Here is a 26,489-nt window from a genome sequence, read left to right as displayed (position 1 = left end):
TGTATGTAGAAATTACAAAAAATTTGTTGAAAATATACACTTAATAAACAATTATAGTATATAGCATGAATAATAATCTTAAATGTACAGTTAGTACTAGAAATGGTCTCACTAAATATTGTGGCTTATTGATATAATAAATAATTGACTATACAAATATTTTAATAATATTTGCGAAATGTATGCTACAAATAAATATCTTGTAATTTCTATATTACATTTTTAGATCTACTTCAAATTTTTCCAACACAATCACGATATTCGTGTCGCGTTACAGTACTTATGAAATTCCAAAATATTTGGTATAATATATGCATGAAAATTTCTTAGAAGTATCCGAATACCTTTGTGAATTATTGTATGTTTATTTAAGTTTATTTTCCGTTCTATTCGAAAGCAGTTTCTTGATATTTTCAATATTCGCTCGAAATCGAATTATTCGAGTAGATATAAAAAAAAGATCGGAAGAAATAGATTTATTATACCAGAAAGAAAATTTCTTCTCTGATTATACCAGTTTATGTAAAATATACTTTTAGTACAAGTAAAGATATGTTAGAGTCTACTAATTAATTGTAAGTTCTACTTCTGGTACCAAAATTTTTCTAAAATTATAATTTTTAAATTGCACTATATTCTATACAGTTATATTTATTTATAATATTATTATTTTGTTTATAATGCTACAGTTTACATTTTTAATATGATATAGTATCGTTAATGTAATCGATAAGAACTGTCATCAAATATCAAAACGGTAATATAAGGCAGCGTGCAATTTTAACGTTAGTTATCTCTATCCAACTTATACAAATTACATATTTTTCATTTCATTGATAACTGGTATAGTTAACCTGAAATTTGTATAATTTTTCTTTAAAAATGTATATGAAAACGTAAATTTTATTCATATAAACTGTACAAAAAAATCATTACAAAATAATTTGTACTTTTCATTCGAATTCCTAAAAATATAAATCTATAAAATTTAATTTTAAATTATTTATATAGAACTTCTCTGAAAAATTAAAGATTGTTTATGAGGACCACTCTGGTCTAGTAAAAGATGTTAAATAAAAAGTTATCTGTAACATGGAACCAGGCTTTATGTATAATGTCAAATGACTGTGTGTCAAACACAAACATTACACATCACGAAAAGAGTACACAGTTGACATGCGTAGTCGTTGGCCAATCAGAAGAAAGAATTTGACGCGTACCATGCGTACAAGCATACGTACGCGAACGGCAGTTGGAGTGGTTGGAAGTTAACGAGTAGAGCGCAATACACGTCAGGGCTCTTATTTTGATTCGTGGAGGGGGCTCACCTCGAAGAAACGGGTGGCTGAGTCCGAAGGATTTGCCAGGAAAATAAGTGAAGGATTATAGGTTTGATAATAATAAGATTAAACATGATACATGCTGAAAATGGGGATGTATATTTGGAACAGTTAAAAAATCCAATGGAGAGCGACGCGACAGAGGAGGCAGTGTCAAAAAAGTGCGAGGAGCAGCTGTCTTCGATAAATGCAAACAGCTGTTCGTCCTACAAAGATGCAAATCGTTCGATAGAAATGGCGCAAGAGGACAATAATCTGTGCTGGAATAACCTTCCCAGCATCATTCTACAGGAAATATTCTCATATTTACCATACAACTGCCGGTTACGAGCCTCCCAGGTAATCTTCAATTTTTTTCCCCTCAAGGCCGTTTAAATTCTGACCAACACAGTGGGTAATTAAACCACTCTCTGTGTTGAAGTTTATTTTCTCTCTCTTTCTTTCTCTCCTCCCCTCTCTCACTCTGTTCTGTTTATTATATACTCTCAATATTAATTTTAAGTATTCATTTTATTTGATAGTTCTATTGTTTTATACAGTCAAATTAAGAAAAAGGACAAGTGAGAAACTATTTAGAAACTTACAAAAAATTAGTTATCAAACAGTAGTTAAATATTAATTTCGTATGTTTTCATTCTTAGCCTCTGAAATCATCCTTTAATGGTTTTTATATTTTAATATAAGACTGAATTGTTTTGAACTGTGGTACTTTTAAAATATATGTGCTACATATTTATCATTTATTTATCATATCATATATCATATCATATGTGTTTGGATATCACAGATTTTATAGATTTGTTTAATAGAAATGATTTATTCAAATTGATTTGCATAGGTGTGCAAAAATTGGAGATGTGCTCTATTTCATCCTCATTTTTGGAAAAAGATCACATTTGTTCTGAAAGATGAAGAGAGTGTATCATGGACTAAGTATGTAAAGTTTTCTATATATGTGTAAAATTGTTAAACATTTAAATTCTACTTTTTACTTTATTTTTTTTTTTTTTAGATGCCTGGCAAGCAATTTCGAACTTAGTGTGCAAGAAGTTACAATCATCTGTGATATATCAAATTATTGTGCGAAAGAAACGTTAGCCCTCTTGAAGAAGTTGAGATATAATAGGCAACTTCGTAAATTGTTTTTGGAACCTATCAATAGTACATTCGAATATGAAGATGATACAAAATGTACTAAAGCATTGATTTCCTCTCTTATAAGCATTATAAAGAAATCCAATCGTTTAGAAGCTCTAAGTCTGGGATGCATGGAAGATTTAACAGGAAGTGCCAGACAAATTGTGGTACATCTGCGTAACTACCAGGCAAAGCACTTGACAACTCTTGCTTTGGCATCTGTCAAGGATGATCCTGATGATTTTAACGTTTACAATTCTGGTTATGGATATCTGTTTGATTCATTTGCTAGATTATGTATTTTAACATTGGATTATGAGTTCCTAACCAATACTTTGCTAAAGGCATTGGATAGTGGTACGATGGAAAGGCTTGTAATTCATGTGCATGGTTGGCATTATCAATTTTCGGGAACAACTGATAGTGGTTGGCAAAGTTTTGTTCAAAAGAAGTAAGTATTAGTATAGTTAATTTATCATTGTTTTAATGCAATGAAAAATTACTTATTACGTTTCTTCAATTTTAGTCCGAGATGCGAGCTGCGACTAAATCTTCTACATTCTTATGTTGGTATTGAAAAATTAGATACAAATATACTTCGTCCTTCCATGCCACTTACACATTTAAAAGTACTATTTTGTGAAAATGTTAATATTAGAGCATTGCATCGATTATCCAGGTGGTATTCACTTACTTTAAAATCTTTAATATGGATTGATTCAGTACAACCTTTAGCAAAAAGCTTACCAGCAACATATGACCCAAATGATCCTCATAGGTAAGATGCATTATTTTATGTTATAATTTTACTCTTTAACTTTTTTATTAATGTATAAATTTAATACTCTGCTGCAGCCCTGATCCACTAGTATTAGTTGCATGGAAGTGTACCAAACTTATGGAGATTGTATTCATAGGCCACAGATATCACCAAGAAAATTTGTTGGCTATTGCACGCCTACGCGGAGATTCGCTTAAGTCGTTAGTATTTGCACAGAGATTCATTGCAACTGATGTTGAATCTTGGCATAAGGCTGAAACTATTACACATGTAAGTCTCTATCTTCAATATTGATATTTCTAAATATAGATTTTGATTTAACAAAACTATTACTAAATTATTTTACAAATTATTCTTTTTAACTGGTTTTTAATTATATAGGAAATAAAAGAAATAATGGGGAGCCAGTGGAAACCATTGAGCGATGAAGATTTACCTGCAGTTGTTAAAAATCCTTTCGAAGGTGATAGCAGGGAAGTTATCATGCCTTTGGTCCTCCAAGACCAAAAGTAAATTTTTATTTGCACCAAGGAAATATTACTCCCCGATACCATACATTACTAATCGACATCATCAACAATTTCTGGGCGGGCTACACTCTCAGAAGTAAAGTTATAAAGTTATATCCTTTATTTTTCTATAAGAATTGTTTTTACGAGAACTATGGATGTAACATCAAACGGTGGACATGTGTAAATTCGTAGTTTAAAATCAGTAGTTGATGGATATGTTGCCTATCAGGTAAGGATCACACAGTTCCAGTGTGTAAACAGCGAGGGTAAAAACGCACACAAGTTCTCCTTTATAATGATTTTATTAGTTCTTATGAGGATATGATAAGCTATAGTTAAAATATGTCTTTCTTGAGTCCGCGATGAGGTACCTAAATTAAGTACGTATCACCCCCTATTTTTGTTTATCGAAACGAATATCAAAGTATTTCGTTGGTTATTCCTACGAAAAATCATTTGTGGTGCAATCACGTTTTATTGCTAACAGTGGTGATCCCAAAACGATCAAAATAAGAGAGATAATAACAATTAGTGATCGTTCCTCTCATCGATGAATATTAGTGAGAAACAAAGCATATGTAATATACGAGTGTAATAATATCCTTGATAGATATTAAGAATGAAAGCATTACAAGACGATCAAGGTCTCACCTAAACGGACCTTCGATGTGACGTATACCTGTTAATATCACGGGAAAATAATTTCGAATGTGTGTGAAGGGGAATACTACCAATTAAAATCAACGCGAAACAAGAAGAACAAGACTAGATGAGAGAAAGAACCGATCTCACGATGTTCCACTGGAAAGCGTAACGAAATTCCAAATGTATGTAAGTAGAAATATGTTAACAAATATTTTTCCAATTCTATGGGAAATTTAGATCGAAGCGAGCGCCAAGAGCATGCAGTGTAAGAAAAAGTAACTAAACGAAAAAAAAATAAAATATGTTGGACTTCGTAAAAAGAGAGTTTGCGATTGAGTTGCGATAAAACAAAAGATGCACTCAGAAGTATAAGAAGTCGAACAGCGATCCGAGGTTATTTTTAATACCAAAACCAATCGGACGCTCTTGTACAAATATTAAATGAATGTGTGCCGAGAAGAGTGCGGTTGATTTGGTGGTACAGACAGTTAGACACGCAACAAACATACAACTTATGCGTGTCGCTTTAGTAAAAAAAAAAAAAGAAAGAAAGAGGATATCGATGATATTAACGAAGAACTGTGCGACCTCCAAGTACCGTCTTTTCACCGTGCTCTTAGCGACCGCTGAAAACGAACACAATTATAGGTTTATCTATAAAAAAAACAAATCAGAGGAATTAGCTGCTAATTGTGTATGTGTATATGTATGTATATCTGTATTATCTATCGAACTTTAAACGTTAATATTCAGATGCCACATGCATCTATTTCTGTCGTGCGATTAATAATGACGATTTTGAAGATTTAAAAGAAACATGAAAATGAAAGAAAACGATTCACAAACACAAAGAACAATACCAAAATAGCACTCTTATACAGTTTATTATTCTGAAGGATTATTTACTTTTTTCGAGTCCTTGTATAATTATTATATCGTCGTGTACTTGTAGTCACGTGTACTATTGCTTTTTATATGTGGTTCTGTACATATACATCCATGCGTTTAAAATATTGGACACGCGCAGAAATCGCGGAGTTGCGCCCGAATTTAATGCAAGGAAAAAAAAGGAAAGAAAGAAAGAAAGAAAGAAGAGTGAGATAAAGGGAAAAGCAATATATAGCGGATTATCTGAGAGAAAGAGAAAAGGACAAAAATGAATCGATTAAGAGCTAGGCACAAATAACGAGAAAACTATTTCTTTAAACAATTTAAAACTGTTATACAAAATGAACGGGCCTTAACCCTCGAACTCGCGAACGGCGGTAGCTAGATAAATTCTGATCCATGCAATTCAGTTTCATTATTATTATTATTATTATTGTTGTTATTGTTATTATTATTATCATTGTTATTGTTGTTATTATTATTATTATTATTTTCTATACAAACAAAACAGCTAGATCTTACCATTTGTGTTTCCAAATTAAAAGAAAACTCAAGAAATGGTTGACTATAATAATAAAAATAATAATTATGATATAATTATAATAAATTATAACTAAAGAATATAGATTATGAAAGTATCTTATAGCACGTCATCTCACTACGAAGCAAATGGTGTTAACATTAGGTTAACGAGCGTTTGTTTGCTCTTTTCACCATTTTGTTTTGTCATTAAAAAAGTAAATATTTGATGCTCGAGTCAGAAATGATCCAGCAACCGCCAAACGAGGGTTAACATGTATCGCATGTACCTGAGTCGCGGTAAGGATAAATCTGCCGAAAAAAATTTGACACGCGACAGCCACCACTGAAGAATATTAATTATAGTCACCTTAATGGACATTTTTGGGCGATTTGCTGGAACACCTGCTTGTTTCTCGCCAAAAAATGACTGACAAGTTAAGGTATAACTCATGCCCTTTCATTTCGTATTCCGTGTGCGTATATTTTTTGAAGTCAGCAAATTTTTACAAAACGGTGAATCGACGGTTATTCATTATCTATATATAGAAAAAACATTCTCGCGAACTCATTATTGTTCGACGACCATTGACGTTGTGCGGACGGGCCAGATATTATTTACGAAGTCTTTTTTCTCTTTTCTTTTTTTTATTCCTCGTATATATTTTTGTCGTTTTTATTACTATTACTATTATTATTATTAATATTATTTTCTTTTTGTTTTTTAATCAAACGAAGTCCCGCATAAACAGTATACTCGCGGGCGCGGTGCCCGACGTGTGAGTCGAGAGAGAGAGAGAGAGAGCGAGCGAGAGAGAGAGAGAGAGAGAGAGAGAAAGAGAACAGTGTGAAAGAACATATGACGTTGCGAAAATAATGATAACGTATGAAAGCGAACGAAATTTAAATGAGAAAAGATGAGATATGCGTTCGGATGTAAGAACGAAAGTTATCCAAATGAGTAAAAATAGCAAGCAAACAAACAAATGTCAGGTGATACGTAGTACCATCTCTGCGAATCCTGTGTACAAAGTCATATAGAAGAAGAAGACAATTCGGTATTCGTGCGGTCGCTTAACCAAATGGACACAACCCAACTATACGCATATATATCGATATAAACGCGAATGACAAACCAAGCATAAGACTGAACCTACTGGGAAAGGTATAACCACAGTTAGGCTGGCCGCACGTTTAGCCAACGTCCGACCTCATATTCATAAAACAAGGACGATCCCGACTAAACGGAAAGCATCGTTCGCGAATCGCGTCGGAACGAATTTGTTCACATCGATTTTACCTATTGTCGATAACGCTTGTCTCGATGATTGTTGCTCGTCTTTCCTTTCTTAGGTCTCTTAGCTTTCCGTCTTAGCTCGTGGCCCTCGTCGATTCGCCCCCTGATTGACCCACGCGGACATCAATTTATGAATATGCGAGTCGTTAAAAAAAATAATTAAAAAGTAAAAAAAGAAACAAAGGGATGGTGCATCAGCTAGTGTTTAGATCGGATAAGCGCCTCATTGAAGAGAAAAAGAGAGGAAGAAATAACGAAAGCTCACTCGAGGATGGTTCTCGTAGCCGATAAATACTAACCTATAAGACAGCCTGCCAAGAATCAAAATACTGTAAAATATCAAACGAACGCTAGCCAGTACAGAATGCTAAGATCTATTTTTTAAGAAGCGAATGTATATTTTTGTACTAAGGCAGGCCTTAGTGTGAATTGTGTATTCTTGCGCGTTATGGCAAGGCGAGAGCTGTGATCATAATATCATTTCGGCTTAGCGAGAGAACATACAAAGACAAAAAAATTGAAGGGGGAAAATAAAAGAGGAATACGAGAAGAAAATAACAGAAGTAACGCGGTGATTACGCGTTCACGGAAAAGCATAAAGAGAGAGATAATGAGGCGAATGTTCTCCTGCTAGCATTATTACCGAGTGGGCTATAGATACAAAAGGGGTGGCGATAAATCGAGAACAAAACATCTGTGATAAAACATAAAATCTTAGAAAGGGTGCTCGAGAGAAAGAGAGAGAGAGAGAGAGAGAGAGAAAAGGTGGAGAAAGAGAGGAAGTAAGAAAAAACAAGCGCGCGTTAAATGATATAAGAAAACCTAAAGTAGGAAAAAACGTTCAAACAAAATGCAACACAATAGGCGGGAATAATATAGGTAAAAGACGGAACCCTACGTGTATTAGGGAAATGATACGCAAGACATACAATTCCTACAAAAGAAAAACAAAATGTGTATAGAAGTGCTTTTAGATCTATTGTGCGAAAATAATAATATTCGTCGTGCGTATGACTAATCGACAGATGGAGACTGTCTTTCGATGAGATAGCCCGGTCTAACTATTGTAGTGGTTACCCCGTCTTGTCGTATCCTTGTTTAAGGAGCGAACGCATTCGATCGTCATGTGGGTTTCGATGAACGCTCGCGCTATTATCTCAACGAGAAACATTCGACCGATGGGGAAAACTAATGAAGGGTTCTTGATGTTTGCGATTCTTCGAGTAATAAGGAAAGCCATACCATACTCAACTATATAGAACGTTACTTAAGCGAACCAGACATTCCACGCTACTGTCGGTTATATAGTATCGCAACGCTGTAGTATATATACATATATATACATATGTATAGTTAATTTAGTACTATGATTAATTTCAAGCAAAGAATAGTCGTTGTTGCGTTGATTCTGTAAAAAGATCTAACGATCTGTCCGCAATCGACGTACACATATATACGTGTATTTCCATCAATTGTATTCGAAGCTACGCAAAGATCGTGGAACTATACTAAGAACTAAAAAAACCCGCCTTCATCATGCCCACATGATAACTCGGCATAAAGTCAGGACGTCGTACACCACGAGTAGTATTATAAGTTCCTAAAGAAAAGAAAAAAAATATTTTACACTGCTTAAGTACGATAGAACGAAGCCGGCATTACGAATAACTCATCTCACACGAACAAGGTGTTCAAGGCATTCGGTTCAATGTATGTAGTTCGTTAGATGATTCGTTCTGTTTTATGGGATTGTAAAACGCTTTTCAAACACAGCACCAGTAACGTTTTTCTTTTCTTGTCTTTTTTTTACATATACATATATATATATATATATATACACCTATCTCTCTATCTATCTATATAATATATATACATACACAGATATCTATATAATATAATATATATATTATATATATAACATATATATATATAATATATATATATATAATATAATATATATATATATAATATAATATATATATAGTTACATATAGTTATATAGATATATAGATATATAGGTATATATTATATGTAACTTACAAGTACGTGTATAATCCATTCCAATCGAACGAGGCGGGCGTTATGGAACGTAACGGTAAAAATGTAAAAATTGGAAAGGATGGTTTCGCATTGGATGAAAAAACTAAACAGGATAAAACTTTCGCGAAAGGCAAGGAAATATTATAGTATGTGTGTAAATGGTATCGTTCAAACGTCGTGTGTGTGTATATATATATACACACACACACACATATATATATATAGATAAACAATGAGCGACACATGTAGACCGATAAACTCGATAGATAACATGAAAAACGCGGGTTAATAATTTTACGTAACGTTACTATATATATATATATTCTCGGTTATTTTATTACCGCCGTCTATTTCACTATAAAAGTTGAATCGTCTTGAGGTTTGTTCGAGAATCCGCACTGTGCAACAACCGACATAGACGACAAGGAGAGAGAAACGATATTCCGTAACTCCTCATTCGATACGTAACAAGTGCTTAGAAGGATATTTACCAAAACGCAGCGTTAGATATTTGTATATAAGTTAATAAGGGCTGAGGTAACAAAACGCGAGCAAGCTATTTTTTATCGTTGGATCGCGAGATAAGGCGGAACGAACTCCGCCGATAAAGTATCTTCCATGAGAATAAAAGAAGAGAGAAACATTTGCGAAGTAAAAAAAATGAAGAAATTAGAAAAAAAAAACAAACACGAGCGGGCCCAAAGTAAACGTTGCCGTGTTATATTTGTTCGTGAATTAATTGAAGTCCTAGCTCTATAGACGCATGCATATGTACAAAAAAGAAAAGAAAAAATTTGTACGAAAGAAGGAAAGAGGAAAAGAAAAACACATACGATGTGATTAAGGATTTTTAATCACGGTCATCGTGTTTGCTAAATTGGAATTTCGAAACTGAATAAAGTTAAGCTCTGTCTGCACTGAGGCGAGAAAGAGGAATTCTTTTGTCCTTTGTTACTGCATGTTCGAAAATATTTTCAATGAACAGCAACATTACAAAAATATTTTGTTCACACTGAAGCAATATTCAACAACAAGCAGCGACTTTCTCAAGAGACAGGGACAGCAATGTAAAGTTCATCGTTGTCGCTTCAGTGGAGACAGGGCTTTAAATGACGCGTCTCACGCCGAACAACGATCGCCCTGATGCCAGATCGTTTAAATACAATTTAGTTTCTACGTTTTACGATGTGTCGGGTCATTCTCCCCGTCGATAATAGTCGAGAAAGTACGAAACTCAAAATCGTTGTTGCATTTTTTCAGTTACAATTAACAATATCCCATGTGCTAAAATACTTACAAGAATGCACATAAAAGATCGTTCGCCGGTGGGATAACGTTATCTTGACGCGTTTGACACGTTATTAACCGCGTAACGCTCGAAAAATTTTTCAGCGGAGTATAGAATTATCGCTTCGCGTCATATGAACATATTTCCCTGGCTCTCGATGCCATAGCGCCTCCGGAATTCACCGCTCGCTGATGTTTTATTCCGAGAAAAAAAAGAAATTCGAGATCGTTTCGTATTGATGATCCAAATATACTTTTCAACGTAAAACAGTGCTCAATCGGTTTCGTTCTCATCGAAGCGAGCTTGCATCGGTGTCGCGTCAGCGTTCCATATTTAACGAGACAAAATAATGTATAGTTTAGTAGTGCGTTGCGAGATAGCGTTTAGTTTAATCTCTCTGTTGAGATATAGATCGATTCTCTCGTGCAATATCGCGTCGATATAAAAATTTGCATTTTCAATTATATTCAGGGATTTGATCTATTTTTCGTCCGGTTAATACTTAACCTATTAAGGACCAAAGTTGGGTTAACGTAATGTCTTATATTTGTAACTTCTATTTAGGCAACTTACATTATTAAATTTCATCCAATGCATATTGCAATTATAAAAAGAAGTTTCGTGAATTTGCTCGATATTTTTTTCGTTGCCATTTTTTCTTCCATATATATACGTAAATCCTATAATTTTGTAAGATTTAAAGAAAGTAAAGTATTTTATATTACTATATGATAAATTATTTTGTTCAAATTGTAGAAATTCCCTTAGTGGGGAGAATAGTTTACCTTATTTGTGCTTTGCAATAATATTGGTTTACACAATTTCAACACATTATTTTTCTGCTTGGTTCTTAATCGGTTAATTTCACTACGTTCCGCGGGGGGCATGTCCATAGGAATATCGCTTCTATTGCGTACTTCGGGTGTAAGTCTATCTAATTCTTCCTTATAAGGACGCGTTTAACGGCGTATATTGTACGATTCCATTACGGTTAATAGTTTAATCGGTTTCGCCGCGGTTTTTTAACAGTGCAATGTACGCGTGCTACACGTCCACCGCGTGCGAGTTAAAGTGTTAAATCGGACATTCTCTTCGCGTGATTTCAGACAAAGGGAGAGATAGACCGAAAAAACACGATGGTTACCATGTTGAATGCCACGGATAAAATCGTGGCCTCTGTCACACTTTTTTAGTCGTCGTAGGCACAACAACGTGTTTCGAACCCATTTAGTGCACTTGGAAGTTTCTCACGTAGAATTCGATACACTATTGTAAAAGAAAAAAAAAACTACGTATAACTTTGTAAATGTTCTCTCCAAATATGTTCAACAAAAGAAGAAAGCAAAATGAAGTTGAATATATACATATACCTCGAGCGAAGAATTCGTTCTCCGGTCGAGCATTGATTTTTTCGTAATCTCGGTGTTTCAGAGGTTAATGTTTATACATATAATAGTAACGACATATATGTGTGTAGTTGAATAACGTTTCGATCGAGTTAAATGCGTAAAAACAGTGACTCGATGTTGTATCGCGTTAGAAAGATGAATGCAACGGTGTTTGGACTTGCTGTTTTCGAGACTGAACGTGCGATATCTAAACGCGTCAAGCGAGCCCTGTCTAGTGCACCTGTTCCATTATTTTCTTCCGCGTTGTTGATGGCATTCTCCAATCTCAAGTCATTGATTTCTAACTCGTATTTCGACGGTTCTTATGTCTTCAAGATATCTCGGAAGAAAGATAATGACACGCGTAATACAATACGACACGCTTATTTCTTCTTTGGTATTTCAACTTTATATTCGAATTATTCGTTTCTCTTTTATTTTCCAAGTACAGTAGGACCCCCTATAACACGGAAGATACGTTCTGTGTTATATGAGACTCAAAGCGTAAAAGGTTAAAATTAAATAAAAAGTTTTTTGTTTAATATAATAGAAGGTAATATGTCTTTTAGTTTATTTTGAAGCAGTGAAGTTTTCTTCACTATATGTATAGAACGTAACTTAAAATAAAAGTGTAAGTGAAGTTAAAATTTTATCACTCTCGGAATCACTTAAAATTAATTTCGACATCACTTTTTGAATATTAGTAGCTTTTTCGTCGGTTAAATTTTCTTTAATGTCAGTATTTGTATTTTCTTTATTGTAAACGTTTTTTCTGGTACTCTTTCCTTAAAAAGTATTTCATTTCGCTTTCATTGTTATTTTCTAAGTTATGTTATACAAGGGCGGTAGCATTTTTTTTATCACTTTATATGGCGTCCTACTGTTTTTGGTTCTTCTAACGAATCTTTCTTTCATGATATCGATTCAACATCGAATTTAGATAACATTTAAAGAATTCGTAGAGTGTATCAACGTGTGATTCGCAGAAATAAATCAAATGTAACGCGAACAACTTTATTTTTTGCTGACGCGGTAAAAATCCAATGAAGGTTTAAACAGGGGCAAGGGTGGGAGAAAGAAAATCAAAGGAAGTCTCCTTTTACTGTTACTTGCGATTCGTCGCGAAATGTTGTCTAAAAAGGAACCAATCTCCATGTAATATGTATCTCTACGTATTAATATATATATATATATATATACTTATAATCGCCATTGTTTTTCTTTTTCCAAGTTATTTTATTTGATGATACGAAGCTAACAAAGAAAATGTGTATGTGTGCGTGCGTGTGTGAACGATGCTTACGAGACGTTTCTTTCGAGTCCTCAAGGTCGTTGCTTGAATTTAACTCGGCAAATCGATTACAAAACCGACTTTGCGTTTACGCTCGTGTTTTCCGTGTGTAATCGAAACTCGTAGCGCCGCGAACGAGTGGTATCGTAAACATCGGTGTGTCTCTATTATTAAAGTCGTCTATTATTTATTAAACGACGTTTTTAAAATTTGGAAAAGAAGAAAAGGAAACTTGTATATCGGATTAAAAATGAAAATGAAACGGAGTTCCATTACGTTTGTCTTAATACGTTTTTCTATGCATTGAACAATAGATGTTATTTACGCTTCGTACAGTTAAACTTTCGCTGCCGAGCGTCCAGTGTTCAAACTAAGCTCATGTCACGAATTCGACTAATACAGTAAACCATAAAGAGGTTATTTAGTTTCCAACATCTTCTCAATAGAATGCGGATTTTCATGGAAGTTTATGAAAAATTAAAATAATAGATGTTTGACAGAAATTTGTTTCGCTCACTAAGTATTAGATATGACGATTAATTATACTTTGGATGCCTTATGTATTTTTACATATCACATGAATTATATGCATTTTGACATCTCCAAACTTTCTATGAGTGCACAAACATCCGCAATCTATTTGTCAGTATGTAATTATTTTTTGTAGTCGAAAAAATATTACAAAATATGTCAAACGATACTCAGGGAGCTGTATCGTAACGAGAGACTCAATTCTTTTGGCGTTATAATATATATGTAAGGTACAAAACGATTGGACGTGTCTCGATGCAAGAGACATTATTGTATTCGTTGTCCATATCTACCAAACGCCAATGGGCGTTTACTGCACGCGCCGATCGGCTCGAAATTCTTGCCTCCCGCGAACCGTTACGAGAACGCGCGTTTCGGCACTGAGAGAGTCTATGAACCTAATGGAACGCCGTGGAAAGTGAATCGATACGAATAGTGGAAGATGCAAAAGAGCTGTGTAACTCAAAGTCGATCTTAACACGTTAACTGCCACGGTGGTCATCGGTGATTCACGTTTTACTAAACTTTTTAGAATGATTAAGATAAGATAAGATGGATTAGCAAATTTTCAACAATGTGAATGATTTAGATAACATTATCAGAAAAAGGTACACAATTAAAATGTATGTAATATTTTTCAAAAATTGAATGTTATGATTAGACCGGATTTTTATGCAAATTTATATTTTTGAGAATAGAATTAAAAAAGTAAAAGCTCGGTAGAAAATTGTTTTACCTACAAAGTATTATAGAAAACACTATACTTTGGACATTTTATATATTTTTTCATGTTATGTACATTTTGTGCAGTTTTGAACTTTCAAATTTCTTATAGGTAAACGCATAAAAATTCACAATTATGTTGTATATAGGTGTAATTATGGTGTGTTGCAGCTCCCAACTTAAAATACAATATAAAATTCGCATGGTAGTCAACGTGTTAATCCAGTCAACAAAGCATTTTTAACGGATAGTGCATTGAACTTGTTCGATGCGCCATTATTCGTGAGACACGAGTCACATAAATAGGAAAAGAATTTTTCATTGCAACATTTTGTTGTTGATATCGTATAAACGTTGCAAAATGAAGTTCGCTGTCCTCGACCTTTCGCGGTCCTACTTCTCTGTTTTTTGCACGTGAAAAACTCGTTTCCGCTGTAGTTCACATGGCAATGTGAGAAACAGAAAAAGGAAAACAAGACGAAAACCCATCGTGCCTCACGGTTACCTTACGAGCGTAATATAGAAGGAAAGTGTATAGGATAGGCACGCTTGTTTGGAGTAATTAATACCCAGGTACATGTATTCCGACTATCGATGTGTATATAAATATATATATGTAGCCGCGGAACGTTCGCGAAGCCGACTATACATTCGTCGGTATTCAACGTGGTACCTGATTTTGTAACATTCTCTTCTTCGTGCGATCAACTTAGTGGCAAAGTAGGCGGGATTATTATTGGACAACGGAAAAGTCGACACACATCTCGACATGTATACAGTAGCATACCATATTTGAACATTTAGTATAGAAAACTTTTATGTACATGCTATGTCTGTTACATAAAACATTTTCAAATTTCATTGTCACTGTAATGAAACACAACTGTCATGATTGTATTGGTAAAATTATTGAAATCAATATGAAAATGCTTATAGAAGTTACAAAATATCCATTAATTTAAATAATACATTAAATATTACCAAAATAATACTGAAATTGGTTGTTTAAGTACCTTATGACCTTTACGAAATATGTATATACTTGTAGGTTTTGTGCACATTTTCAGATTTGTTTTATGCTTTATCAATATGGTCATGGTAATCGGACCTCGTTACAGTAATGAAATTTCAGAATACTTCATACATATATAACGTATTCACAAAAGGTTTCTACAAGTGAACTATTATAAGCATATACATATTATATTATATTATATGTAGAGATACCCGCACACGAACTACATATATGTAGATATCACACACACACACGCGCGCGCGCGCGCGCGCGTACGCGCATATGTGTTCACCGTATTATCTGTTTTTCCATTTACGTATTCCGGTAAAACCACTTCAAAGATGCATACGAATTAGGGAAGCCGGGCAATAAACAAATATCGAAATATCAACTATATAAATATAAATTTATATGTATATCTTTACTTGAGAAATATTTTCTTTTTGAAGAAAATTTCTTTTTTAGATATTCAACATTTTTTATAATATCATTAAAATGGTGAAAGATTCCGATTTTTGTCGAATTCTCCGCTTGCCTGTATGTCTGTCCCACTCCTGTTGAGCGACATAGAATGATGATAAAGTAATTCGCATACGGTACGTTCCTTTTTGAAAATACGTACTTTTATTCCTCGATCCGTTTTGTAATCTGTTGCAGCGAAGTATGTGTATTTGTAAATACTCGTGTATTGCGCCTGTTGTCCTTCCGATCAAGCTACAACGCCAACTTTTCCTATCATTCGTGACAGAAGAGTTCCCATCTTCATGTTTCTGAAAGTGTACCTTTCTTTCACTGAAAAGGTATATTTCGAGGAGAAGAACAGGAACTGGTCGTTGGAACATTTGTCACGAACGATTTGAGAATCGATCATTTGTAACGCAGCTGTAATTGTCCACGATCATTAACGACTACCCATTTGTGTTCTACCCGTCTTTTTCTTTCGTACGTGGACTACATAACCTCCGAACAAGCATTTGTAACACGCAAAACCGTTAATATCGTCGCGTAAAAGAAAAGGAAACAAACAAATATCAGTATTCTTTCAACTTCAACATCCCGTAGAATTGTACGCCGGTCTATGATTTATACACTACTTCTTTGATTATAGAAATCAAATGTTTTCGCAAGTATCAATCAATTTTTAAAAATGTATCGATCGATTAATAAATTATGCATGGCATAAAGCGACTTGTGTTGTGTTTGTCTCTGTACCTGTTGATATCTATCGATAATTGATAAGGAAAGGTAAAGTTAGAATTAAAAATTTGTATTTAAATAGCATTTTACTTATGATTAATACCATTTGTTTATAATAACCTTTTGTGAAATTTATTTTTTCTGGAAAGTTTGTCCTAATGAGAATGTAAGCTTTACAGCGTTACTTTTAACTTCTTATGATAGTTAATCCGATTACCACTTATCTATTATTAGGTGTTCCAATGTCAAATTCCAAGTAAACAGAAACATTGTAGTCAACCCTTTTTTCTCAAGTTCGAAGTACATAATTATGAGAATTTATATAAATATTATTATCCTTAAATATACTGAACTGAATTATACTTATTATTCTTGAATATACGAAACTTATTCTTGATAATAGTATCGAAAAATAAATTTGCATCGTGCATTATCATCATGAATCATTAATTAGTCATATTATTGTGAAGGTCTGAATCAAATTGGAAGTTTTCGAAAAATATTATATTTATAGTAACAATGGTTATAGTCATTTTAAGATTAAATTTATTCATAAATTTGTTCCAATTCTTCTTGGTAATAAAAACATATCTTTATAATAGGCATAAAATATCCATTGTTATCCAAAAGAAAGGATACATTCTGTATATTTATTTTTACAATTTTTGTTTTGTCAAATCATCTAGTTTTTGTTTTGAATTTTATCACACATTTATTTCATACGTCTTGTACAATTACACAAAATACAAGATAAGAATTATCTTATTATTTGAAAATGTGTATACTTCATAGCTGCCTAGATTTAACAAGAATACAATCACACGTCGTTTATAAAACAAACAAGCGTGATGATCATCATACATAGCGAGGCTTAATTCACACGGTCGGCGGCGTATTAAGTTGAACTCAGTTCGATTTGAAATGCCCTCCAATACTTGGTAGCTGTGGCTCGATTGGCGGTTACCGGTGTAAGTTCGAAAGAGAAGGGAATGCGCAGAAGCACGTGGATTTGTTTAGACGACTGTCAAGCCCCTTTCGTAGCGCATTTACAAAGTCCGTGGGGTGCTTCCGGTAAGCCCCGTAGCTGGCGGCGCTTTCCCGATAAACGATACCGGGGGCCAACGGGGGCGACAAGATCCACTGTCTACCTCCCTTCTCTCTCCCATTCTTCCCGCCCAACCGTACCACCGTCCCTCTACCCCTGGGTCCCCTCTTTACCCACACACGACGGCATTACACCTCCGATGCAGAGACAGAGACAGCGACAGGGGCAGGGGAGTGACGACGGCGACGATGCCCGGCGAAACGAGCGATGGAGGAGGGGAAGACATCAACGGCGGACAAGGCCGCCATATTGAATCACTCTCGTTAATTTTTGCGCAGAGGCGGTGTGAATTTTTTCTCCTTGCGCGGAAGGTAGCAGCTCAAGGTTGGTGTCTGGGATTCGCGTATCGTCACGAACGTTTTCGCGGTTACTGCTAGCACGCGTCATCCCCTGTCCATTTAATCAGACTCTCTTCCTCTCTTTCACTGTGTATACGTACATATTTTGTTTTCGTGTTTGTTACAACACGGAGCTGGTTCAGCCACAGTTTAGAGGAAGCCGCGAGGGACATGGTTAAAACAATGCGCGGGTACGCCAGACGAAAAAGATTCACGAAAACATGCGGAAATCGCGCGTGTATGATCGCGAGGCGGTGAAGTGTGCTCGTGATAGGGAGGGACACTCAAGAGAAGTGAAGTGTATGCGTACACTGACTGCGGTATGTCGTGTGCGCCATGTCATTGTACGTAAGCGATAGTATAGAGTAATATATCGTAGTGGAGTGGAGTGAAGTGGAGTGGAAAGCGACCAGACCGCCTTGCCTGCCTAACTGTCTACCTAACAGCGTGCCTCTCTACCTGCTGCTTCTCTTGGTTGTCGTCTTTGCCTGCTGCCTATCTACACTAGCCTCTACCTGTCTGATTGTGCCCCATTTGTACGTCCGTTTTATATCCAAGAGTCGACTGACTTTGCATGTCAAGTCGATTTACACAAATTCGGATCAACCTTTTCATTGACCTCCTCTCAGGTACGTTGGTGCCTTCCTGAACGCGGGAGGCGTAGGCGTATGTGTGGGGGTCAAAATACTCCGTGCATTCGTTCCTTCGGAGAAGGTGCGATTATCAATGTAGTAGCAAATATGTTGTGCACGCGGAAATATAAAGAGTCGCGTGTCGCCGTTGTCGTGCGAGCTGGCGTCACACGTCGCCAGTCAGCGTTCGTGCATGCCTCGTTCGACACTCAGCCACCGATATTTTCAACTGCACGCCTGATTAACGCTAGAACTACCGACGATTAAAATACTACCAAAAATTTCTACCAAAGAAAATTAAAGCGAAATTATGCAATCAAAGTAAAGAGTGTAACGGAAATAAAAAAATGCATCCCCATATACTTTATTAAAAATTACAAGAAGTTTCTAAAAATGCACTATTATAAATTTATAAAATTTACAAAGAATTCCGAATTTTGACAACTGTGGTGTTTCTAGCGTTAACTATTATTGAATGATTCAAACTTTTTTCCTTGGAATAATGAATTCCAATATTTTTATTGATAACATAATGTTAGAATAATATATTCAGAATAGAAACATGGGACATCGAAGTACTGTTACATGATCATGTAGCTTTTTCTATTTTTACGGTTACTTTTTTAATTGTTTGCACGTGAGCTTGGTTAAATACAAGCGATAAAGTATAGTTCCTGTTGTAATTTAGTTCGTTTTCAAGTAATTTACTCGAAAATAAAATTAGTGTGCCGATATATTATAACGGTGGAATACATTTATTAGGTTAAGTCGAAGAAAGTCAAAGATTGTCGTAGGTCGCTTTAAAATTCACACATTACACTTGTTTTATAGTTTTCAATTACAACATATGAAAACAAAATACAATTGAAAAGAATATGGACAATTTTTATAATGATTCATAACTGGAAATTAAAAAAAATATATAATTATATTACATTTGTCGACAAAAATCAAATTTCAATGCAATTATACATTACTTATTTTTCATTTATTATTTCCCCATTAGTAAAACAGTAATGTCATAAAACGTAAATGAAACATGTTGACATAAATTCTCGAGTTTAGAGATCCTTACACCGTCACGTGATCTGGAAAGTGTGCAAGGCGGGAGATCCGAGAGAAACTCCGTGAACTAGTTAATTCTTTGGTCATTAAGATAATCTAAAATCACATTCGCATAAGATACAACCATTTAAAAAAAACCTTCCTATTTATAGAAGCAATCATCAAATATCTCTCCGTTTAGAACCACATCAAAAACTGTGGAATAAAACATATAGATAATAGATCGTATTACCTAGAGGTCGCGCTTGGTTTCTTGATACAATAGTAATTACGAGATGCGTGGACGATATGAAATACGTTGCAAAAACATTGCAACTCCTTCGTCCCTCTGGTCGGCAAGGCCGGCAGTGGGGACTCCGTCGAAAAATCGATTTCCCGTAGGGCATAAGGGTGCGAGGGAGGAGTGAGGGAAAGGGAGAGAAGTACGGAGACGAAATTCGGGAAAATCCGCAGAGAGAGAGGAACGAGTGAGAGAGAGAGAGATATTTGTAGGGAAGGGAGTACGGAGGAAAAGAGAAAGAGAGATTGGTTTCTAGCCCGTTCCCGATGCCGTTCGTGTGGGTGAGTGGCTGACTCGTGTGGTAGGGGGTAGAGAGACCCGGCTACGGGGGGTGAGGAGAGAAATAATTAATGTGCGACCGTACCTCTCCCCTCGCAGTACTGGGCACCCTTCTCCCCCTTCTACAGTCTTGTACCGCTACGCTTAGCTGCCATTGTGCCGAGACGCCACTTCCGAAGCATCAAATTCAATTCTTCGATTTTCGTCACCGCCATCGAATTCTTCCTTCCGAGATACAAGTTTTCGATAAAGAAAGATTGAAAGGCAAGGGCACGGAGTGTATAGTGCTGCCGGCAGCCTCAGCAAAGCGCGCCAATATCCTCGTGCACGATCTCGAACCACCGATATATTCCCTTCTTTGAACGTCTTTGAATACCACGAGAGGTTAGGTTAGGACATTTGCTTCCGTGGATATCGGCCGATCGCCTTGCAAACCGAACACGATCTTTTTATCAACCGTTTTAAGTACCGGGAAGTTAATCGCGTTACCGGTGGTGCTCTACTGTGGTGTTGTGATTGCGTCCTTTACAAGCGGAGACGCAACTTACCTTTGAAATAAAAAGAGGGAAGAGCAGAGAACCACGATGCTCCGGTGCATATGAAACGGAATGGTCGAACGGAAATTTTTGGTAACCCAGTTATTTTTATTCCGCGCTGTGAATCTTTTTCTATGAGCTTTGAAATCATTTCGGCATCATGAAACGCTCTGTCTCATTACTTTCGTAGTCTCATCTTGTTCTTTATAATGTTTTTTTTCTTATTCTTTTTTTCTAGTACTTTGTAAGTGTATACGCATTCGTCGTGTGTGTCGTTATTGTTACAGAATCGATCGAATCGAAACGAACCACATAAATCGTGTTATAAATAAGCACTTGTGTGTTTTTGTAGAGTTGCTGAATTTGAAAGAATGGAAGCCATGGATTTGGACGGGGATGCGGTTGTTGACTTGAGTGTTAGGTAAATTGAAAGAAACTTCGACTTTTTCCCTCTCTTTTTTTTAAATTTTGTGTTGGTTGATTATAATGTTGTATATTGATACAGGGTTGAGAACTATGTCAGTATTAAGTTGCTGTTGTTTACGTCATTCTGATTACAGAATGAGGCTACTGTTTTACATTATAGTTGTGAAAACTGGATGTTAATAATGCATTGCAATATTTTATGATAACGTACCTTTTAAAGAAAACAAGTTCTTATCACTAATGTCAAATAGAAGTTCTTACATAAAAGTAGATTATTCTTTTTTCAAATGAAATTCTTTGCAGTCCTCACACTTTATTTGATGTATATAGTTTTATTTTATCTTTTTTTATTACATTATAAAATTTGTCATGATATCAGTTTTGTCACTAAGTAATGTGTGTTTTCAGCAGCAGTAGCAGGAGAAATTCTCCATCGATAACTGTTAACTCTGGTGATGTAGGAGTTCCATTAGATTTAGGTGTTCACTTTTCTTCGAGTCCTAATGTGGACAACAACATGCCAGAAGCACGTAATATTCAGAATGCAGCAAGAGGCATTTTGGCTCCCAAGTCTGGAGATGATAGGAAAACTCGCCGTAATCTTAGACCTAGAATTGAAATAAGTTATGCAGAAACTCCTGATGAACGTAGAATAAATGGTTATGTAAATGGAAATGCAGACAGCGATGAAGGTTAATTAGAAAAATAGTATAATTATTTATAATTTCAGTACTATGCCTAAATATATTCCTTTCTTACATAAGTATACATAATAACATTAAAAACTTCTATCTATTAGGTGATATGCCTCCTTTGCCTCCAATAAAAGAATTATCATCGGATGAGTTGGCTGAACGTGAGAGAACGCTTAGAAAGTTAAGGGAGGAACTTAGATCTGAGGAAATGAAATTGGTATTACTGAAGAAATTAAGGCAATCTCAGCAACTGAAAGAAAACATTGCTGCTGTCCCTAAAGTACCAAGTAAATTACCTCCACCAGTTACAGTACAACCAGCTCCTCATAGGTAATATTCTACTTGAATTTTGTTGCATACATGTATAATAAAACATATGTTTACGTCCGATTATCGAAGTAACGTACCTGTTTCCAGTCATAGGACAGGCAAGGCACCACCACCTTTGCTTAGAGGACAACCTGCACCCAGTAGAAGCAGTAGTTTACATGCACCACCACCTGGAATGTTATTACCTCCCACAGTTGGACGAAGTTCTACTTCTAGTACTGGAATGCCACCTAACATGGTCATACCACAACCACCTCATCCTAGAGGCAGGCCACCTAGTGCGACACCAAATGTGTCAAATTATCATGCACCTGCAGACAGAACTGAGAGGTCCACGAAAGATCCAACACCCACTCCAGCACATCAAGTAAGTAAGGTACTAAATATCATTTGTTATTTTATATATATATAGAATTTTTATGAATAAATATTCAAAGTGTTATACTTTATATGTATATATTATATTTTACAAATACTTGTTTACATTATTTGTGAACTATGTAAATAACCATAATTGTGTTTTTGTAAACACAAAGCTGCTTGTTGGACCTCAAGAAAATAAAACCACCGCATCCTTAAGCACACCTGTGATTTCAGAGCAGGTATATCCACTAGTCAAAGTATATGTTTAGTCTCTTGTCAATCTAACTTTTTATTAAATGTCGTGTCGACTTTCTTTTGTCTTCCTAACAGCCACAGCATTTTGTGTTTCTATATTTAATCCACTTACACTTCCATTTTCCTTCCTGTCTCTTCTTTTCTTTTTGTTTCTGTATTTCTTGTAACATTAATATTTTATTTTATAGAGAATTTACAATCGAATTTATTAAAGACCTTGTCTTTTTCTATAAATCTAATGTTTATTTTTAAAACCACAGGAAAGACCAAGGGATGATAATCAGACACCTGCACAACGTCAGGCTGCTGCTAAATTGGCTTTAAGAAAACAACTTGAAAAGACCTTGTTACAAATACCGCCTCCGAAACCTCCGCCACCGGAGATGCACTTCGTGCCAAATCCGTCTAATACGGAATTTATATACTTGGTGGGTCTGGAGCATGTAGTTGATTTTATCACTAAAGAACCAGCTATTCCACCACCTCCAGAACCGTTTGAGTGTACTCAATGTAAAACGGATTTCACACCAGTGTGGAAATGGGAAAAGCCTGTAACTGGTGGTAAAAAGGAAGGTCCAAGAGGGCAACATGCAACTTTCCAAAGACCTCCAGCAGGTCGTGATCCTCGAGTTATATGCGAACATTGTGTAACGACCAATGTTAAAAAGGCTCTTAAAGCAGAGCATACTAATCGGTTGGTAAACTTTGAATTTACAAAATAGAAATTTAATGATATATCTTATTAAGATGATTAACATGATGTATGTATTTAAAGGTTAAAAACAGCATTTGTAAAAGCACTGCAGCAGGAACAAGAAATAGAGCAAAGGTTGGCGCAAGCAGCGTGCCCTAGCCCAGACCCACCAGCTCCTAAACCAGTTCCTAAAGCTGCTACTCCTACGAGAAGAGTAGCAACACCACCAGCCCCTCCACCACAAGTTCCACCGGCACCGACACTAGCACAAACTCCACCAACACCCAAGTTACAAGAGCATCCTCTTGTTAAATTGGCAGAAAGCGGAAAATTCAGCCCACATCACGCTGCTGCGGCTGCCTTACAACAACAGTTGCTCAGAGGTAATTTCCTGTTGAAAAATTTACATGTCACGTGTTAAAAATAAAAATGTGGTCGACCCTATTTTCAGAACTGGCAAAAAATCCAGTACCAGGCCTGCCACCTCATCAACCTCTTCCTGCTCACATGATGCCACCATTTACCTCGATATTATATCCCTACCAAATAGCGATGGCGCAAGCTGGCGGAAAAGGTCTCGCAGAATTACAACGACAAGCGGCAGACTTGCAACGTCAATATTTGCTTGATATGATTCCATCACAAGCATCTCAAGCACAGGGCAACCAGGCACCACCTCGAGCCCATCCACATAATTGGAAAACGTAACCGGACGCATTTAAAGATCGACCATTAAACACAAATAAATGAAACTGTGCAGAACTGTGTTAGAGAATATTGAGAAATAAGGATACTCATATTCTTTTTCCATGATAATGTACTAAATGGAAATTTTTCAATGGAGTGTAATTGTTACACTTTCATGACAGTTCTAGAATAATGTGCCAATCTGTGTACGATTGGTATCTTTATTTACAATATGAAGCTCAAACTTGGAACAATGGAACAAGACACTTCCTGTATTATTGTGAAAATGGAAGAATTTTAACAATCATTTTGTGAATATGCATTGACGTGTGAGTGTGAGTTTTGATTGTTACCCGGAAGGTTCGATGTTTTGTCGTCTCGAACAAATCTAAACTTTCAGTTAATAATATACAAATGATAATTAGCATAATTCCCTTAGTGATTTTCAAAGGGAGAGAGGGAATTAAATGTACACGTTTAACTCAAAGGCCGACAATTAAAAAATTCTCTAATTGGTTTCTTCTAAGAGTAATATCTGGTATTTTGCTTTTCGTGTTACATTATGTAGGTACTAATAATATTGCAAAAGAATCATAGGTGAATGTCAATCAATTGGAGTAAGTGCATAATAACTTGGACGCACATAAATGAATATAATTGCTTCAATTATTACATTATATATATTGTATCTACATAAAGAACCAAGTGGACATTTATAAGGCACTAAAGACAGTACTAAGTGTTACATGATCATAAAAAGAATTGGTTAATTCACAATAGTAGACATAATCGGAGAGGAAGAGAGCGAACGAACGAGCGAGAGAGGGAAAGAAAGAAAGTGAGAATGAGAAAGTGAACACGTATAAGTACGTGAGGTAAAATAAAATTCAGAAGAAAATGGGATCTTTTTTAGACCCTTGATATATTATAGTTAAGCCAACCTTTGTCGCTGGTTTGAATAATTTTTTTAACCATCAGCGGTACCTGTGCTATGTGTATATCTTTATTTTCTTCAAACTGTGAGTATTTTTAAGACAATTATAATAATTGCGAAAGAAAAAAGTGCGAGAGCAAGAGCGAATGAGAGAGAAAGTTGTAGGTTACTGATGAGAGAAAAACAAACGATCTTTATAAACAAATGTGTGTCACTGATACAGTGAAAAAAACGAATGTGGGTGTGATAGCGATGTTTTCCGTTTTTTTCTTTTTTTTTATTTTTCTTTTTTTTTTTGTCGTTATTACGGAAGAACAGAGAATGAGTATTCAACATGTTTAAAAGAATAGATAGAGTGACACGAATGTCATTCGCGCACAAATCGTAGGAATTTCGTGATAAGACTTTTCCAGACTCATTCTGATGCAAGATGTATTTAAAAAAGGAAAAGTAAAAAAGTAAAAAAAAAAAAAATACATGGAATGAAGAAGAATATATATAAAAAAAAAGGGAGAAAAGAAAGAAAGAATATCTATCGATTAAGATGTAAATTAATAATGATAGCGCGATTGATTTCATGTGTCACGTTGATGTAAAAGTATTTAATGAATCTAAACAGATCGTATGTATCCGAAGTTTTTCCTGAAGGAAGAAACAAAAGAAAAACGATTTATGTGGCTGATCGCCGAATTTTTATGAAATCCTCTCTTCTGAAAAAAAGAACAAAACGAAAAAAAAAGTTTATCTGCACATTAAAAAGAGAAAAAGAAAAAAGAAAGAAAGAACGAGTTTAACAAAGCAAAATCTCTCCGGCACACATCCCAAGCAATACTTATTACCACTTCCACTTTTAAATAATCTGATTTTTCATTGATTACCGGCTAATTAACCGATCTTGGTCACAATTTCCGAATCACTAAATATATAGTTAACTGTAGTCTTGATATTTCTCGGTATATGATACAAGTTAATAAACTAAAAATAGCATAATCAATCTCTCTTTGTACTACGTGATAGATTTTGAACTCATACTTGATATACATGTACACCGTAATAAGTCTATCGATCGCATAATAGATCAAGATCTGTGTTTTTTGTGTAAGAAGAATCGAAGTAATGTCATTGTTGTCAATTGTCATTTTTGCCAGGACGCTACCGCTGTCATCCTCCTGATCGTAAACAAAAGAAAAAATAGACAAAAAAAAAAAAAAAAATGAAAGAGAAATGTAGAAACGAAAAAAAGCGGAGTATTTCATCGTCACGATCACACATATGAAG

At 35.3% G+C, this 26,489-nt stretch overlaps 2 protein-coding genes and 1 long non-coding RNA gene across 21 annotated transcripts; 2 read left to right on the top strand and 1 right to left on the bottom strand.

The window, feature by feature from the left end:
- Positions 1–1,230: 1,230 nt before the first annotated feature.
- LOC126919242 (F-box only protein 33) lies at positions 1,231–16,583 on the top strand. Its single transcript, XM_050728178.1, has 6 exons — positions 1,231–1,679; positions 2,179–2,273; positions 2,353–2,928; positions 3,004–3,255; positions 3,333–3,528; positions 3,640–16,583. Exons 1-6 carry the CDS (start codon positions 1,413–1,415, stop codon positions 3,769–3,771), a joined length of 1,518 nt encoding a protein of 505 aa, XP_050584135.1. The 5' UTR covers positions 1,231–1,412; the 3' UTR covers positions 3,772–16,583.
- Positions 16,584–17,490: 907 nt separating this feature from the next.
- LOC126919158 (transcriptional repressor p66-beta) lies at positions 17,491–26,430 on the top strand. Of its 19 annotated transcripts, none has more exons than XM_050727984.1 (10): positions 17,491–18,021; positions 20,440–20,920; positions 21,180–21,248; positions 21,662–21,945; positions 22,053–22,278; positions 22,348–22,654; positions 22,815–22,880; positions 23,157–23,590; positions 23,672–23,973; positions 24,042–26,430. In XM_050727984.1, the coding sequence occupies exons 3-10, from the start codon at positions 21,199–21,201 to the stop codon at positions 24,296–24,298; spliced, it is 1,926 nt and encodes a 641-aa protein (XP_050583941.1). In that variant the 5' UTR covers positions 17,491–18,021; positions 20,440–20,920; positions 21,180–21,198; the 3' UTR covers positions 24,299–26,430. The 19 variants fall into 19 exon arrangements, with proteins under 19 accessions (XP_050583941.1, XP_050583920.1, XP_050583902.1 ...); XM_050727963.1 differs by having other exon boundaries at positions 17,491–18,664; XM_050727945.1 differs by having other exon boundaries at positions 17,491–18,664; positions 20,391–20,920.
- Positions 19,183–20,113, bottom strand: LOC126919318 (uncharacterized). The gene is made up of 2 exons (XR_007711554.1): positions 19,965–20,113; positions 19,183–19,828 (listed from the first exon to the last, which is right to left on the bottom strand). It is a non-coding gene; the product is annotated as an uncharacterized LOC126919318 (long non-coding RNA).
- Positions 26,431–26,489: the final 59 nt, after the last annotated feature.

This window comes from Bombus affinis, chromosome 1, assembly GCF_024516045.1.
Source record: "Bombus affinis isolate iyBomAffi1 chromosome 1, iyBomAffi1.2, whole genome shotgun sequence".
In the NCBI taxonomy this organism is placed as follows: Eukaryota; Metazoa; Arthropoda; class Insecta; order Hymenoptera; family Apidae; genus Bombus; species Bombus affinis.
Note: the sequence above shows the minus strand (reverse complement) of the source record. Positions and strands in the feature narration are given on the sequence as shown.